General features: G+C 35.7%; 1 protein-coding gene across 1 annotated transcript; it reads left to right on the top strand.

The window, feature by feature from the left end:
• Positions 1-7878: 7878 nt before the first annotated feature.
• LOC143599893 (protein CURLY FLAG LEAF 1-like) lies at positions 7879-9498 on the top strand. The gene is made up of 2 exons (XM_077077734.1): positions 7879-8127; positions 9112-9498. The coding sequence occupies exons 1-2, from the start codon at positions 7915-7917 to the stop codon at positions 9481-9483; spliced, it is 585 nt and encodes a 194-aa protein (XP_076933849.1). The 5' UTR covers positions 7879-7914; the 3' UTR covers positions 9484-9498.
• The last annotated feature ends 8225 nt before the right edge of the window (positions 9499-17723 follow it).

Raw genomic sequence — 17723 nt, 5'->3', positions numbered from 1 at the left:
GCACCGATGTCGTCGATTTCTTATAGTTTATTTCTATAATTGTTGTTGATAAAATAATTGAAACGAGTTCGAAGAAAGTTCTACTATGATCTCGGGTTGGATATTTACTCTCATGTGACATAACTCGATTAAGGAGAATTCGTAGATAAAACAATCTGAATCACCTAACATGAATCCATGGCATAGCAAATCTTATAGATTAAATTGCATGAAATCTCATGTGGTAACACTATACTATGGATTTGGTTAACTTTTCTTCCAAATATTATATATATGGTCTAAAGTGTTCCCTCAATTGTAATGGGTTTGATCCTTTTTATTTGGTGACGCTAAAAGTTATGCCAAGTCTTTATAAAATTGAAGAGCCTACTCAAGAAGCGGCTCTCATAAGTAGGCTCAGATCCAACAAAGGTGACAAGAAGCCTAACAGAAGAAGCCCAGCAAGGGAAACATTCTAAAAGTCTATTGGGAGGGAAACCTTAGAGGGAAAGATTTTGGAGGAAAACCTTGAAGGGAAACCTTAGAGGAAAAGATATTTGAGGGAAATATTGGAGTGACACTATGTATAATATCCCTCCCCTATAAAAGGAGGAGGAAGAACAATGTAAAGCATTCCAAACACACTCACTAGTACTTACAAGTACCATATTTGATCACCATTCTCTCTCTTGTTAGGCACCTTACCCCCCTCGTGGGAATAGCTTCTAACATTGGCGCCATCCGTGGGACCTCTTGATCAGGGTCTCATCAAACCTCTAGAAGAATGGTCGATCAAATCCACCGCCACCACTGTTGTCTCACCGGAAAAAGGTTTTGGTTTGTCCGTCCACTGTTTCGGTAAACAAGCACCAACCTTGTTCAGGATTTCCGACGTCATTTCCGACGTCGGAATCGTTTTCCCGACTCTTCAGAATATTCCATGAAATCAAGGATCTTGAAATATCCTCTGACGGGTCTTAAAAAGTCGGACACGACGATTACTTTCAGCCAATAAGGCACATGCTCGTTTTCTGGTACTAATTTCAACCACTTCGGCAACAGACCACCGCAACCGCCGCCCCCGGTTTCATCGGAACCAGCACCGTCACTAAGTCCGTAGTGCCCACAAGTGCACATCCATACCGGGAAGATATAAAAAACACCAGTGGACCAGTTTTGTTTGAAAATGAAGACGATATGGAGGTTGTAGACATTACGGCCGAAAGGCCCAAGATAACCGCAAAGTTCATATGAACTCACAGAGATGTTTAGCATGCATCGAAGAGAAAAAGTGGGAAGAAAATTGCAAATGTCTACACCTTATTTAGGTCTACACATGGTTCAGCAAAATGGGGGGAAAAGGCAGCTCAGTTTTATGCCCCCACTTTGTAGGTTCGAAGCCCTTTCAGCTCAGTTTGGAGCCCCCCTCCGCACATGGTCAAGCTTATTTAGCTTCGGATAGCTAATCTTCTAGGGGAACCCCCATCCAGTGGAACAGCAAAATCTTGACGATATATTACGGTTGACTCCGGAGATCTCGTCGACACCTCCATTCCTAATGAGAATAATCGGTTTGTCCTCTGCGTCAAGTTCACATTACTTTGGTTGTAAGAATTGGTTTATATCATCATTAAAACTTGAAGTTCCACCAAAACATCAAAATATGAATTCATATAAGAAAGCAAAACAAATCTAAAAATAAAAAATAAAAGAAATAGTCACATGGATGGTAAAGAAATTTTATAAAGGTAGTAATTTAATATTGATTTGTCATAAAAAAGTGAGACATAGTCACAAGGATTGAACAAGCTTCAAGCATATGTGTTTGACTCTCCAAACATAAGCTTCATGTTTTTCAAAGTAGGGAAAATTGATGTGAAATGATGCTTTTAAAAAAGGTGATGTGACCATACATGCCCACATGCATAATTCTTTAAAAAAAGTTGATGTGACCATACATGCCCACATGCACCATTCTTTAAAAAAAAGGGTGAAGTGACCATACATGTATGTGTTCTATATTATTTAAATGCAGCTTTTGTACTATATGTTATAAAGAAAGTCTTTAAGGTGACACATCTCTCAAGGAGTCCCTTCCGGGTCAAGTCCACAATGAGTCACTTGTTGACGAATCCTTGGATAATAAAGCCCCTTACTAAATAATCCCCTCAGAATGAGCCCCCTGCTAAAAAATTGCTTCAGAAGGAAGTTCCCTACTTAACAATTCCTTCAGAATGAAGCTCTTTACTTAACAATTCCTTCAGAATGAACTTCCATACTTAACAATTCTTTCAGAAAGAAGCTCCCTACTTAACAATTCCTACAGAATGAAGCTCCTTATTTAACAATTCATTCAGAAGGAAGCTCCCTACTTAACAATTCCTTCAGAATGAAGCCCCCCTACTAAACTTTTTGTATTACTGAACAATCTCTCCTGAATGCCCCCTCCCTCCCCTACTAAACCATCTCTCTGGAGCAAACCCCCGTAAAAAAATAATTCATTTAGAACGAGGTCATTCACTAAAAAATCTCCATAGAACGAAGCCCTTTACTGAAAAATACCTTTGGAACAAAGCCTCTTACAAAATAATACCTTCAAAACGAGGTCCTTTTCTAAACAATCCCCAGACAATCCGTACTGAAGCCCCTTTCGTATTAAAGCCCCTTTCCATATTATAAGAATCTTTTTTAAAGAAGGAGATTCCCTTTCCAAAGGATGAGGTGTTTAAAACTTCCCTCCGTGAAGAAAAAATATCATTTGGGCAAGAGTTATCTGCAAAGGAAAAGAACCGCTTCCAGATTTTATTTTTCAAGAAGAATAATCCCTTTCCAATGAAGGAGGTATTTGAAAAGTTCCTTCCGTGAGAAAGGAGAGACTTCTATAATAACTTTTTGCATTAAAAGAATTTTATCCAAATGATAAGAATCCCCCTCCAGGGGATGGAGTGTTCAAAGGTACTTCTTTCCGCCAAATATCCTTACTACATCACAACATCCCATGCTACAAGAGTTTTCTAGAAAGAAGTGAAATCCCCGTCTAGGGGATGACACACGTGAAAGGTCAATCCCACTCAGAAGAAACCCCCTCCCTACACCAACATGGAGACGGGGGACTAATTTGACATTGCACCATTGTGTCGTGGGTTTTAGTCATTAAAGTCTCTTTACTTAGGCAAGGGGGACCCTATTCATCAGCTTTTATGCATGAAGACGTATCTCATAAAGAAATCACCATCTTAAAGAAACTTCCAAGAAAAATAGTCCCTTTCCAATGAAGGAGGTATTGGAAAGTCCCTTCCAAGAAGAATGAAAGTCTTCTACAGCATCGCCTCATGCTTCAAGAGTTGTCATTTTAAAGAAGAAGAGTCCCATTCTAAAGAGTGACAAAGTCTCTATGAAAAAAAAAGCCTCCTATAGCAGCACTTAACATCCCAAGAATTTTTCAAGGGAAGAAACCTCCATATCCATATTAACTTTTATCAGAAGGGATGGACCCCTCCCATTAGCCCCTTTCATCATCCATCATGTGTAAGACTTCTAACACGTATTAAAAATATGCTTTTATATTTATGGCTAACAAATATAATTGGTCGATCATTGCTTAGAATTCCCCCATGTGGGATAAAGCCCTCTTTAAGAGGCACAACACTTATAATTCCCCCATGTGGGATAAAGCCCTATTTAAGAGGCACAATACTTATAATTCCCCCATTATGGATAAAGCCCTCTTTTAGAGGCACAACACTTATATTTCCCCAAAAATGGGATAAAGCCCTCTTTAAGAGGCATAATACATATAGTTCTCCCTAATGGGAAAATGACATAAATTCTCCTTCATGAGTGTGAAAGGAAGGCCCAGCTGAGTGGCTTGGATCCATATACAAAAATAACCCCATCTATGAAGCTCAATACTTGTAATTTCCCCCGTGGAAAATAGCCCTATGCATGAGGCTCGGTAATTATAACTTCCCTAGAGGAAAATAGCTCATTCTAAAAGGTTTGGAACTTACACCCCTCCCCCAAGCAGTAGGTATAACCCAAAATGTGCTCAAATGCACCGTAGAGTCGAAATGCAATATCCACTCACATCTTTAACGTGATTTATTCATCTTAACAGACAGGAACTTGCAGAAGAAACATATAGAAAGAATTAAAATCACCATGATTAATGCTAGTGGTTTGACACATTTTCATCATTTATTATCACATTGGAAATTGTCTACGCTTTAGTTATAGGGATGATTTTGGGCTTAAAAGTCCCTTATCCCAATCATAAATAATTAGCATAAGGGACTGGGGGACTTGAAGAGGTATTCCAGGATTGGGCCCGTTGTATGGGGATGATTTTAGAGATGTGTGATCTTTGTCTCATCCATGACTTCTCCATCTCGACTATACTAGGTCCAAATTTGATAAGTCAAAATAGAAAAAGGACTGCGTGTTTCTACCGAGGTAGATGTAAATTATCAAGAGAATTGGATCAAGATCATGTGAACTATGTATCATCTACCTCAACCAAAATATCAAAAGAGGATCTCGCCCGAAACCGGTCCAATGAGTGGGTTTAAAAGGGATGAACCTATCCCGTATGTGATAGATGAGATAGGACTACATTAGTCTCTTATCCATATCACAATAAGGACTAGGGGGACTTGCAAAGCCTGCTGTGAAAATGGGTCTCCATCCCATGATAAGGTCCAAGTCAGGAAAGCCCAGAAGAAACCAAAATACTTTGGGAGTTTTAGTTACTCTAACCAAACATCCTACCAACCAGATAAGAAAGAGATAGGAAATGCAACTTCGAAAGTAAGAAAAGGGAACAAGCAGTTATGAGAAAGACTGGTGAGTCGAAAGGTGTCATCACATCTTTAGGGGAGCGTGAGAAGCTTTTTCAGAACTGTCGCCGGTTTAGGTATGGGCCTGACGATGGCCTGAAAAGATAAAAGGGGGATTGAACAATTTAAGTCATGAAAAGTCCGAGTTGATTCATCACCCTTACCACAGACAGGGGAGACCTGATGAAGCTACCCTAGAAAGGAACCCAACAATAGCATTCCCAATTTAACAATTGTTAAGATGATGGTGATGTCGATAAAGGATACCGGCACTAAACTTATGGAGAAAGTGCGAAGATGGGCAAATGTCTTTTGAAAATATATAGAGAAGTGTTGAGTCGTTTAAGATAACACGAAAATCGGGTCAACAGAGGAAACAACATAAGCAGACACTTCCGGAGGATAAAGAAAGCGTTAGGTAAAAGCATAGCGGAGAACTGATATAAGTCCATTATACTCGTTATAAATAACGAGCACAATGGACTGGGGAGACTTGAAGAGAGTACCCTTGAAACGGGCCCTTTGAGCGATAAGAGAAATAAGCCTAACACATGCTCAAAGTAAGGGTGACTATAGAAAGGAAGCCCAAAAGAGAGTAACCAAAAGACCTCCTAAACTAACTAAATGAAATCAAAGGTTCCAGAAGGATTAACGGTCTGTCTAATCAATCTAAACAAGTGGTGATATCAACCCGAAAGAAAGGATTAGAATGACACATATGGCTAGAGTGGATGGGGCCTAAGTCAAATAGAACAATGGCTCAGGGGAAAGCTCATAGTTTAAGAACCAGCATATAATAGTTCTATGAATATTATTTTTGTATCAAGATACATCCCGACCATATAAAGGTCAATCGGAGGATAAGGAGGATAACACAAGAGGTCACGATGGAGGAAGAATAGAGACTTGTTGTGAGTCCATTGTACTCGTCATAAGTAACAAGCACAATGGACTGGGGGACTTGAAGAGCCTACCTTGGAATTGGGCTCCGGAGGTAGGCTAAAATCCATTAAGCAAGAAAGAAGGCTGAAGGGAGAAAAGGAATACACAACGGGTCAGGTATCAAAGGCCCAAGGCTGAAGGGAGAAAAGGAATACACAACGGGCCAGGTATCAAAAGCCCAAAAAGAAGAAAATGAAGAAAGATACGAGCGACAATAGTTATTGAGTCTATTACCCTTATCATAAATAACAAGGGCAATAGACTGGGGGACTTGAAGAGCCTACCCATGAGGTGGCCCTCATAAGTAGGCTCCGATCCAACAAAGGTGACAAGAAGCCCAACAGAAGAAGCCCAGTGAACCAAGCCCAGCAAGGGAAACATTCTAGAAGTCTATTGGGAGGGAAACCTTAAAGAGAAAGATATTAGAGGGAAACCTTGAAGGGAAACCTTAGAGGAAAAGATATTGGAGGGACACTATGTATAATATCCCTCCCTTATAAAAGGAGGAGGAAGAACAATGTAAAGCATTCCAAACACACTCACTAATACTTACAAGTACCACATTTGATCACCATTCTCTCTCTTGTTAGGCACCTTACCTCCCTCGTGGGAGTAGGTTCCAACAAAAATGATTGTATACTCTTTAACCTTGAAAAAAAGTAAATATAAACACTCATCCACGCTTCGTGCTTCTTTACCATTGACGCCTTTTCCCAACTTAGAAAACCACCACAACCACTAGTGATGCCACCATACACCACCATGAACAATAGTTATGATCATGGGTATTGTTTCACTTCCTTTTTATCTAACGCAATGGACGTTTCATCTAAAAGTAGATCTTGTACAAGTGAGCTTCAACGAGGGGCATATGTTAACATAGGTGATACTCGACAAAGTTAGTCAAAATTTACTGGGTTGTATTCGAATTAGTTTTGTGAACATCACATGGGTTTAGTGGATTAATGAGGTTTCATTGCGAAGGATGATAAAAAGAAAACGGGAATTAACTTAATAACTAATTAAAACGAGAACCATATTTGGGCATACCATAAGCGATATTAATCAAAGACTATGTTAGGAAATTGAAGTAAGCACACCTTAAATATCGTTAAGAGATTAAAGAGTGGTCTTATGTGTTGTTTGATATATCAAAAATTCAGTTATCATGAATGTAACTGTCATACCTCGTGAATGGCCATAACCATAGGACACAGACTTCCCCTTAAACGTGTCCAGTAAAATCTCACTTATAACAAAGTTTTTAATGAGGCATACAAAGAGAGTGAGATGAGGAAGACACTTTTTTTACCTTGAAAGATAGAAAGAGTCAGTGTTGTAAAAATAGTTGGTCACTAGTCGGGCGGTGAGGTGGAGATTAGCGATTAATCGGGATTAACGATACTAATCGAATCAGAATTTAATGCATAATTTTCAGTTTTATATATGCACACATACATTTTTATATGTAATTTTCAGTTTATACTTACACAAACGCATCTTATCTGGAAATTGGTTGAAATCTCGTTAGAAATCACTGATTTTTTATGGAATCTTGTTGGAAACCGTTCATTTTGGCCGGAATTTTGCCAGAAACAACCGATTTTGGCCAGAACCTCATCAGAAAAAGCCGCTTAGGTCCGGTTAATCCTGATTTTGGCCGGATTTGACCATTTACCGATTAATTGGCCGACTAGTCCAAAATTAATTAGTGAAGTGGGGACTTGCGATTAAGTGACACCTAGTCGGGATTTTTGCAACATTGGAAAGAGTACACTAAGTGAGAACCGGACCATAAAACCTTCTTTTCTTTTTTGGTATGTAATAGACTTCCATTTCAAAATCACTAATGTAGAATCAAAACTAGAAGGATGAAAACACCATACTCAAAAAAATATGGGGACTACTTTTATCAAACACTATATTTTATGTTGTTGAAGAGTTCAATGCGATCAAATCCTAAACACATTCATACTTTCCACTTTAAACTTACAAACACACACACACTCTCTCGAACCTAGTCTTTGTTGCCAAAACATCGTTCTTTTTGTTAAATATATATATCCATCACTTTGTATATTATTATTATTATTATTATTTCCTTTTGAAGTGAAGGTCTAATAATAATAATAACAATAACAATAATAATACATCAAGAATGACAGCACCAAACATAGCAGCCATCACTGCATCACTTCAAAGATCTCTTCAAACATTCTCTCTTAACCACCACACAACCACCACCACCACCGCCGGCGCCGGAGAAGACTCTCCGACCACCCATTCGGTAAACTCCTCCGACGCCACCTTGGAACTCAATTCAACCACAACACCACTTCCATATCATTGGGAACAATGCCTTGATTTAAAGGTACAATTCATCAATTTATGTTTTGCTATTAAATATTGTGCCGGGACGGGTATTCGGGTATGAGATTGTGGATTGTCAACAACAATATTTCTCGGGTATGAGACGGGTGTGGGAGTAGATGATGTGTACCTGATTACTTACCTGATATATATCTTTTTATTGGAATCATATGCTTGAAAAGTTTTTATTTTTATTTTAACTTAACCTATTTCTTGTAATGCTTAATTCCACAAGTTTCATTTTGTATAAAGTAAAAATTTTCTTTAGATATGTAACTTTACATGAAAATTTAAACTTTTATTGTAGCCTAGCCATTTCTAGTAATATTAAATTCTACATGTTTAATTTTGTAGAAAGTGAAAATTTCCTTTAGATATGTATTTTAATAATATTATTTATATAAAATTAAAAATGAAAAAAATTACTCTCGAAAATTTTTAGTTTTTATTTTGCCTTAAACATTTCTATTAATACTTAATTCTACAGGTTTAAGTTTGTATAAAGTGAGATTTTTCTTTAGATATTTATTTTAATGATATTACTTATATAAAAATAAAAATGAAAAGCTAAAAAAAATATATTTGAAAATTCCAATGGGTATTTTTTTTAATAAACAAATAGGTATTTTATCACTATTGGCATCATCCCTAATTATTTTGATTTTTGAAAGAGAGTTTTTTATTGTGTGTTTAATGATATGAAAAGTTTTAAATTTTATATTTAACTTAAAACATATTTCTAGTGATACTTAATTCTACAAGTTTCATTTTAAAGTCAAATTTTCCTTTAGACATGTATTTCAATGAAATTACTTATAAGAAAATAATTAAAATTGTAAATATAAAAAAATATATTTATTTTTTAACAAACTAATAGGTATACCTTATTGGGATAGGTAATTTTGCCAATACCCGTATATTACCAGCCGTAATTATTTTAAAATTTGAAACGTTTTTGATTGTATGTTTGAAACTATATAACCAGACCGGTGAGATGTACTACATAAACTGGAGAACAGGCATGAAGACAAAGGAGGATCCTCGGACGGTTGACGACAATTATAACGGCTATTTTTATAGCGACTATGATGACGAGGATGAGAGCTCGTATGACGACAGTGAAAGCTCGTCTGTAGAGTCATCTCCCGCGGGATCTTCGTCCGAAAAACAAAAGGAAGATGAAGATGAAGATGAAGATGAAGATGAAGATGAAGGTGAAAGTAGGGTAGGAGGTGGGCAAGTGTTGGTGGTGGCCGGATGTAAGGGATGTTTCATGTACTTCATGGTGCCAAAACAAGTGGAGGATTGCCCCAAATGTTGTGGTCAACTACTTCACTTTGACCGATCTGATAATTAATATTTGTGTTGTGTTTTTTGTTTTGTTTTGTTTTTGTTGGTGTGGATTTTAAAATGAGATTAATTTATGGTAATTCTTTTTTTAAGTGATTTTTAGTTTTTATAAAGTTGATTAAGGGAGTGTAAATTACATTTATTTTAGTATCTAGATAAGTTATAAAGATTTTGTGCATTATCAATTTATTATTTGTTTTAACTGTGATACATGGGCTGGTTATGGTAATGTAACCATGATTCGTTCTCTTTCTTGCTATATCTTCAAGTCACTAAGACTGCCTCCAAAGTTTGTCTATATCGCACCCTCATGTGGGGAAGGACGATGTTGAGAGCGAGTTCTATTAGGGCTCCACATGCAGCTATGTAGCTACGAACGACTAGTAATAGGTTGTAGCGTTACGAAAGGTCCGATTACTAATGTGGCATTCATTTTTGTAGTATTTTCACTCAACGTGTTTAATACATAACCAACTTTAAGACAAAAGACAACCGTAAAGATCACATAAACACTTGTACCTAATTATTTCGACCTTGATACATTAGGTAATTATCTAATTATGAAAATGCATGAACTTTTATACCACTCTATCTGACGATAACTAGTTACCTATACTTACGCGATTCTTATTTTACATGGTAAAGCGGGACGAGATACACCAGTGCGGTACCACTTTTTTCCACGTCAAGTTGTCAACCCTGTCACTTTGTCTTTCTTCCATACCGTCCACCTTTATGTTGCATTGTTCACTCTTAATACACATGATTTAAGTAATTTAGGATGTTTATTTAGAGGGGGGTGGATTAATTATGGCAAATTGAATTTTAATAATCTCACTTTTTTTGCAGTTGGCCGATAGTAATCTCATGTTATAAATTAGCTGTCATCGGTCCCAACTTTTCACACTAATTGTTTTCATTGGACCTCCTTTAAAAAAAATTACCGACATTAAGTTCTTTCCAAATTTCAAATTACTGTTTTAGGGTTTTTAATCAGAATGAAGATACGAGTCGATTGATGTAAAATGTACCTCAAAGCGGTGCTTCAATTCGGGTGTTTAAAATTCCAATTAACAAAAATCAAGCCGTTTGGAGCACCATTTCAATGTAAGTTTTACATTAATCGACTAGCATCCTCTCATTCAGTCAAGAGCTCTAAAACATCAGTTTGAAATTTAAAAAAAAAAAAAAAAACTTAATGGCGTTAAGTTTTTCTTAACGAAGGTTCGATGAAAACAATTAGTGCGAAAATTGAGACCGGTGATGGTGACAGCTATTTTCTAAGATGAAATTATTATCAGCCAACTGTAAATAGATGGTATTATTGAAATCCAATTTGCGATTAACTAATAATAATGTCACTAAATAAAGAAGGAAGAACAAGGGACGGATGGAGTGTATTTGTGTTTGTTATGTAAAGTACCAAAGACAGCACCAAAACCACAGCATCAATCTCTATCCAACAGCGATGGTATTGCAGCAGTACCGTACAACACTCTTTCTGCATAGATTCCATAATATTTGGCTCTTTCTGAAAGGTTCCTTTTTTTTTCACCTTCACTTTTATCACTTGGTCAAAACCCTCTATTTCATTTTCAGTAATAAATATAGCTCTGATTAATTTTTGTATCATATGTATGAAAAAGATATATTCTATTTACCATTCTTTTTAATTTGTAAACAGAAAACAACAAATGTCTTATAGACAGATCAATAGATCATCTAGTATGCGTGCTTGAGACACACGAACGCCATTGTAGCGGTTATAGATGATCGGGCCATGAATATCTATGTTGCACGGTTCTGTTATGTTTGTAGCTGTTGCACCCTAGGGACGGTGGCAATATGCGGGGCCGGTGGGTGATGTTGGGATTTTTTTAAGACAACAATACAAATTTTGTCCTTTAAACATATCTGATTTATGGATCAGATTCTTTAAAAGTTTACTTTTAGACGATGTCCTTTATATGACATCTTCCTTTGCTTATCGTCCTTTACACTAAAATGCCCTCATGACTACTATACATGAGGTGATTTAACAAAAAAATTTAACGTTCGTTAGTGTAAAAGACGAAAAGTAAGAAAAGTTGTTATATAAAGGACAACGTCTGAAAGTAAACTTTTTAAAGGACATAATTCATAAATCAACTATGTTTAATGGACAAAATTTGTATTTCTGTCTTTTTTTTAATTTAGTTTGACAGTAAGTTATAAGGTTGCACTAGATAGGTCGATGAGAAATAAACATGTTTTCATATATATAAAATAATAATAATAATAAAATTCTAGTTACTATTCTTTTTCATTCTTTTTACAAAAGTGATATAAAAAATTTGTTACATATAATAGGACTATACGAAATCTTATCCCACACATATAAAATGAAATTAATAACTCTTAACAAACAACAGATTTATAATACACGAGCATAATATTGCTTTTCAGTTTGTATATTTAGTGAAAATTGATTTATTTAACAATGCTTATGAAATATGGCAGTTTTAGTGATGTATTTGTATCTAAGTGTTAAATCTATACTTCTAGTTGCGTTTAACTTTAAGGTGACGGGTAAGCCGATCAAACTACATGCGCCTCTCAGTCGTATGTTACAAGATCGACGTGTTTGATAACAGGGCTAAATGGTTAGCATCGTAATTAGTAAATCGAGTGAAAATCATGCAAAAATTGGTAATATATGAATTCCGACTTGAAAAAAATACACTTACGACAACTCTTTTTTTTTTAAATATTTATTTATATTCTTAGTGGTGGTGGTAAAAGACAAGTGATTTGAATAACTTGGTGTTGGGTCAACTTTCAAGGAGCATATTGAATATCAACCAAATTAAATCCAACCCAATATTGTCAAGCCCGAACTAGCCCAACATAAAATATTTGATTCTAAAAGCTTCAACTTTAGTCAATAGACTCAATATTGCTATAGCAAAACTCGGGTCGGGTCTTGTTATTTGGTCGAATTATGTCTAGCATTTCCGAGTCCATGTCCAAGCTGCAACAAATTTATAAACAAAAATAAATGTGCAATAAAGGTATAAAATGCAATTTGTTTAGTTTCAAGAATTTTAACTGAAACTGACTGACTGTTAGTTTCAAGTGTTACTTTCAGTATACATTTTAAATAGGGAAAATTTTAAAATAGCCAATTTATAGAAAGAGATTTCAAGTTTGTCCCTTTTAATTAAAGTTTCCAGTTTTATCCCTTACGTATCTCATCGTTGGACGATGTGTTAGGGAATACCGCCGATGAGATAGTAAACCAATCAGATAACGATGCGTGAGGGTGGAATACACATGGTTGACGATGCGTTAAGTGTTAGTTTTATGGTTGGCAATGCGTTAATTGTTCATTTATGATCGACGATGCGTTAGGTATTAATTTATGGTTGACGATGCGCTAAGTATTAATTTATGGTTGACGATGCGCTAAGTATTAATACTTAACGCATCGCCTGTCACACCTTCAAATTTTGACTAACGGAGTTTTACCGCGAGGCGTGACATACCAGAATCTAGCTCATTCATTATACCAAACAACCAAATTAAAATATTCAAAACATTTATTAACGTCTCATTCAAACATGAGAACACAAAATCCAATCCAAACAATTTAAAGTTTTGCGGAAGCGTAAAAGTAAATGGTTTAAAAACAATGAACCATGTGTTCAAACATGCACAACCCATCAAATATAAATAATGTGAAATAAAAAGTTCATGCGACAAGTGTGACTCCAGACACATGCAATGCAATCCACTCCTTTGCAGATCTAGCAATCTGGGCAAGTATAAATACTCAAGGTTCTACACAAGGTTGGTGAGTTCATAAGTTGTAGTAAAAAGTAGTATATATAGTATAGATAGTATACGTAGCATAAGTAGTGTATGTGGATTAAACACTTTTCAAATATACCAGGGTAGCTAACCCATTTACAAGCTAATAGACGTTTGAACCGAAGCTGACTGTCTGTATGCCTTCTTACCAGGTTTATCACAAAACATTGGCGATGTATGTTAGGACAATTTACACCCGTCCGACCTCCAGTCGAGTTATAACAGGTGGGGTTTGTCAAAGCCAATAGCACTACTTAAGTTTTCCCGCGATCTTATCCTAACGGTTCAAGGTATGTAAGGACTTTTGGTGATATGAGGGTATCTAGTATAGACTTGTGATACATAAGAAACTACATAAATCCAAAATAAGTTGCGGCGTTTTCCTCCAGAAAACCAATATGTAAGTATGTCTGTGTTTTCAATCCTAGAAAAAAAGTATAGGCAAATGTTTTGTGTTTTCAATCTAGAAAACAAGTAAGGAAAATGTTTTGTATTTTCAACCCAGAAAACAAGTATATGAAAATAGTTTTGTGTTTTCAATCCAGAAAACAAGTTAGAAAAAGCATAAACTCACCTGGTGTCGCGTGTAATAGACTTTTCTCAGAAGGCAAAAGAATGCACTTGACTCGTTAACTGCTACCTAGTACAAGTGTTTAAGTTATGATGGTGTGTTCAATAACACAAGACTCTACGACTCACGTATGAACTCACACACAAACACGAACTTGACCCGACAACTCGTTGGTGATTTCAATTAATGTTAGCAGTTATAAGTTGTTCTAGCATGCGTCCTATGTCACACCATGATCAAAACATCAAGCAATTGTCATATAATTCCGATCAAGCAGTTTACAAGACATATTATAGCATGTACAAACGGATTTTATTTAGTAAATAAAAACTTTGAAATAAATTCTACAAAATTTATCAAAGTATAATATATGAATTAGGTTTGTCAAAAAAATTTATTATATTTTTCTCATGCATACAAAACTCACAATAGTTCATTCATTGTAGATAGGTACCAACAGTTTTGCAGACTGCGCAACAAAAAGTATTTTCATGGTTCTCTCAACTCATTTATCCAAATTATGCAAGGCCAATTGGGTTGTCTCCTAGTCTCATATTAATAAGTTCCAGAAGTGGAACCACCCCTTTTGGCTTTGTCATTAGGGAGTAAGGTGTCAGAAAGACAGACCAGAATATAACTCCCCGAATCAGCTTTGACCGATGTTTTTGTAAAATCATAAAAACCATTCAAATCTCGTACAAAGATTAGAAATCATACCTTTTTGGAAACTAGACTCAAAGTATAGCATCATGGAAACAAGAATCGATAAAAAAAACAATCAAGTGTCATCGAGTTACAGACCAAACAATAAACAAGTACGAATCTGTCAGCAAACTGTTATCATCAAAACTTAAACCCTAGCATGTTTACGACATCTCTAAGCTTCTCATTCATCAATTAATCATCACAATCATCAATATTACAGAGATTTAACCTATAGGGTTTCACAATAACTTATCAAAACATGAAATTGACGCATAAGACTTACCAATTAACGTTAGGAATGATGAGAACCAATCAAAGACACCACCAATTGCAAGAATCAATGTTGAATTGAAGATGAATTTAGGTTAGGTTTGGGATTGGTGTCGTGTAAGACAGCGGACAAGAGCCTTCTTGGCAAGCCCGATCACGGTTTGAATTCTTGGTGGATAGGGTTTTCCTGGGTGTGATAGGTTGCATTCTGTTCTCCTTCCTGGGTCCACACCAATCCATCCCAACTAGGTTATCGATCGTTTAGCATTCTACCAAAAAATCTTCTTTCTTAGGGTCAATCTAGTCCTCTTTGAATTTCTCTCGTACTCTAGATAAATGGAAGCCTTTTTATAAAAAAGAGGAAGATAGGGAATCGAGGTGTACAACCTCCACTTTTTTCTCTTCATTCGAACTTTTGACTTTCGCCGTATTGTAACAGAAACATGAATGATATACTTTATTAGATTCTAATAATTCTAAAGATTTTTAAATATCTATATAATTAGACATTCCATTTTCGACAAAACTAAATGTTTTGCCGCTGGGTAAGGCAAATAGGAGGAACCCCAAAACAAGTCTAGGCTTAAGAACGGTGATGCTAGTTCAGTTTTTGAAGAAAATGTCCCGTTGGGGGCAAGATATGTGATCGATGGTTTTAGGGGTGGGTTAGGATTTGATTATTTTATTAATATTATATTTAATCATATTTACAAGTATGGTCCTTTTAGAATGAGTTTTGGCTTTAAACGAACTTTTTAACAACGAACCGGGTTATAACAAACCATAATGACTGAAATACTAACCCAAGTTAGTAACAATAAAGTCTCATTGGTATCTTTGTTAAAACTATTTTATAAAAGCCGAAAACGTACAAATCACGCGCAGTCGATCGCAAATTTCATGAAACAAGCAATAAACTAAACACATAATCATTTAGCACGTAATTTCACACATATACTATTATAAACATATGCTTGAGATATTATTTTTATATAATAACTAATAGCAAGTTAAGCGAGCATAATGTACTAAATCGTGTAAAACATAAAATTATCTAGCACATAACAATTATATCTAAATTATTTAAGCGTATCTGATTCGACATTAATCACCAATACGTGCTGACGGACTCATGTGTGTGACTTGTTATCGACTCGTGTAAATATTATGCGTGGCGTGTAATATAACAGAGTTAGGTTAACGGTGTTAACGTAGAAGAGCGAGGTGTCACATCGCCAACCATAAATTAACAATTAGCGCATCTTTGACAATGTGTTTGGAGGCCTAACACATAGTTTCTTATGTGTTAGCTAACTCATTGTAACATTTCGGATTTTCCCAACCTGTATTTGTGTACATATAACCCGACCCGAAACATTTTTACATCTTTATTATATTAAAAATCAAATATTTATGAGTTAATAAGTTTCTACATGTTCACTTTAGGCCCTTATACTCTAATGTATGATTAATTCTTAATTATAACCTAAATAGTTCATAAAATGATCAAATAACAAAACATCAGGGACTAATATTGCCATTTTGTGAAACCTACCTCCAATACCTGCCGGAGAGCCGCGCAGGCAGACTCCCCACTCCCGTCGCGTGCCGCATGGCCTAGCTAGTCAGATCGTTTAATTTGATTTCGTTTCCTAGTTCGTTTAAGGTATAAAATTGATTATATTAGGTATGTTTGAGTGAATTAAGGTCCAAGTAATCATCATACAACTAAATTATAACCCTCAAGTCGTTTCTTAATGATCAAGAGTGAATCTTTTCGATTATTTCAGTGATTCTTCTATTAAATTCATATTTACTTGCTTAACCGGGCCAAAAGCCCATAATTAGTTCGTTTATGCTTCTTCTATATAAACAAACCTTAAATCTCTGCCATAATACTTTACACAAATCCTAAACATCATCCCTCAGCCGTCACTTTCATCTGCCATCTCATATTCTCTTCGGTTTTTGGTGTTTTGTTGAATAACCGTTCATAAACCGTTTGACTTTGCAAGTTCAAGGACCTTTGACTCGTTATATCTCTTTATTCGTTCACTTTTCGGGTTCTGATCAGTTATCTCGTTTGACGCGTATTGGACGACTCGCTTATCCGTTGACTCGTTTATTGTTAATTATACTCACTTGCCTTTAATCTAAGGTGAGTTTGATCATTCCCCTTTTTATACACTGTTTTCTAACGTTTTGGGGACATATGCGTACTTATTCATATTTTCTATTATATATATATACTCAAAATCGCAAACATAATTATTGTGTGAATTTCAGTTGAATGCTATTTGCTAATTGCTACATGTTTAATTGTTTACTTGATAACATTCGGAGAGGTCCAACATATCCCCTTTGTAGAGGGTTCTCATTAGTATGATCATACGACCGTCTTAGTAACCGGAGCCCGATTCGCTTGGCGAAGGTAAACCGACAATTTAGTCATTATAATCAATGCCCGATTCGCTTGGCAACGATTCATTGGCACACGAGTACAACTTGGTTTTGGTTTGTTAAGGTTTGATTGATTATTATGGTTTGCGCATTTAACACTTATCATTTATCAAATAGTTATTATATAACTATTTGTTGTATCAAAATTGGTGATCATCTCACTTAACATGTGTTGTTGACAAACTCGATTTTCTACGCATATGCAGGTTGCCTGAGTTGAAGTTGGACATGTAAACAAGACTTTAGGATATTATCAAGTTAAACTTTATTCGAACTTATATTTGTGTATTTTAAATGGTTTATTGTATTTGAGTAATGTGTGTATATTTGAATAAAATAATTAATTAGATATTGTCACTTATATTTAATGATAGTATCTTTGAGTTGTGAGC

This window comes from Bidens hawaiensis, unplaced genomic scaffold (assembly GCF_021521415.1).
Source record: "Bidens hawaiensis isolate Kalapana, Puna unplaced genomic scaffold, B.hawaiensis_p1.1 tig00053045_1, whole genome shotgun sequence".
Classification (NCBI taxonomy): Eukaryota; Viridiplantae; Streptophyta; class Magnoliopsida; order Asterales; family Asteraceae; genus Bidens; species Bidens hawaiensis.
This window is presented reverse-complemented; position numbering and strand designations above follow the sequence as displayed.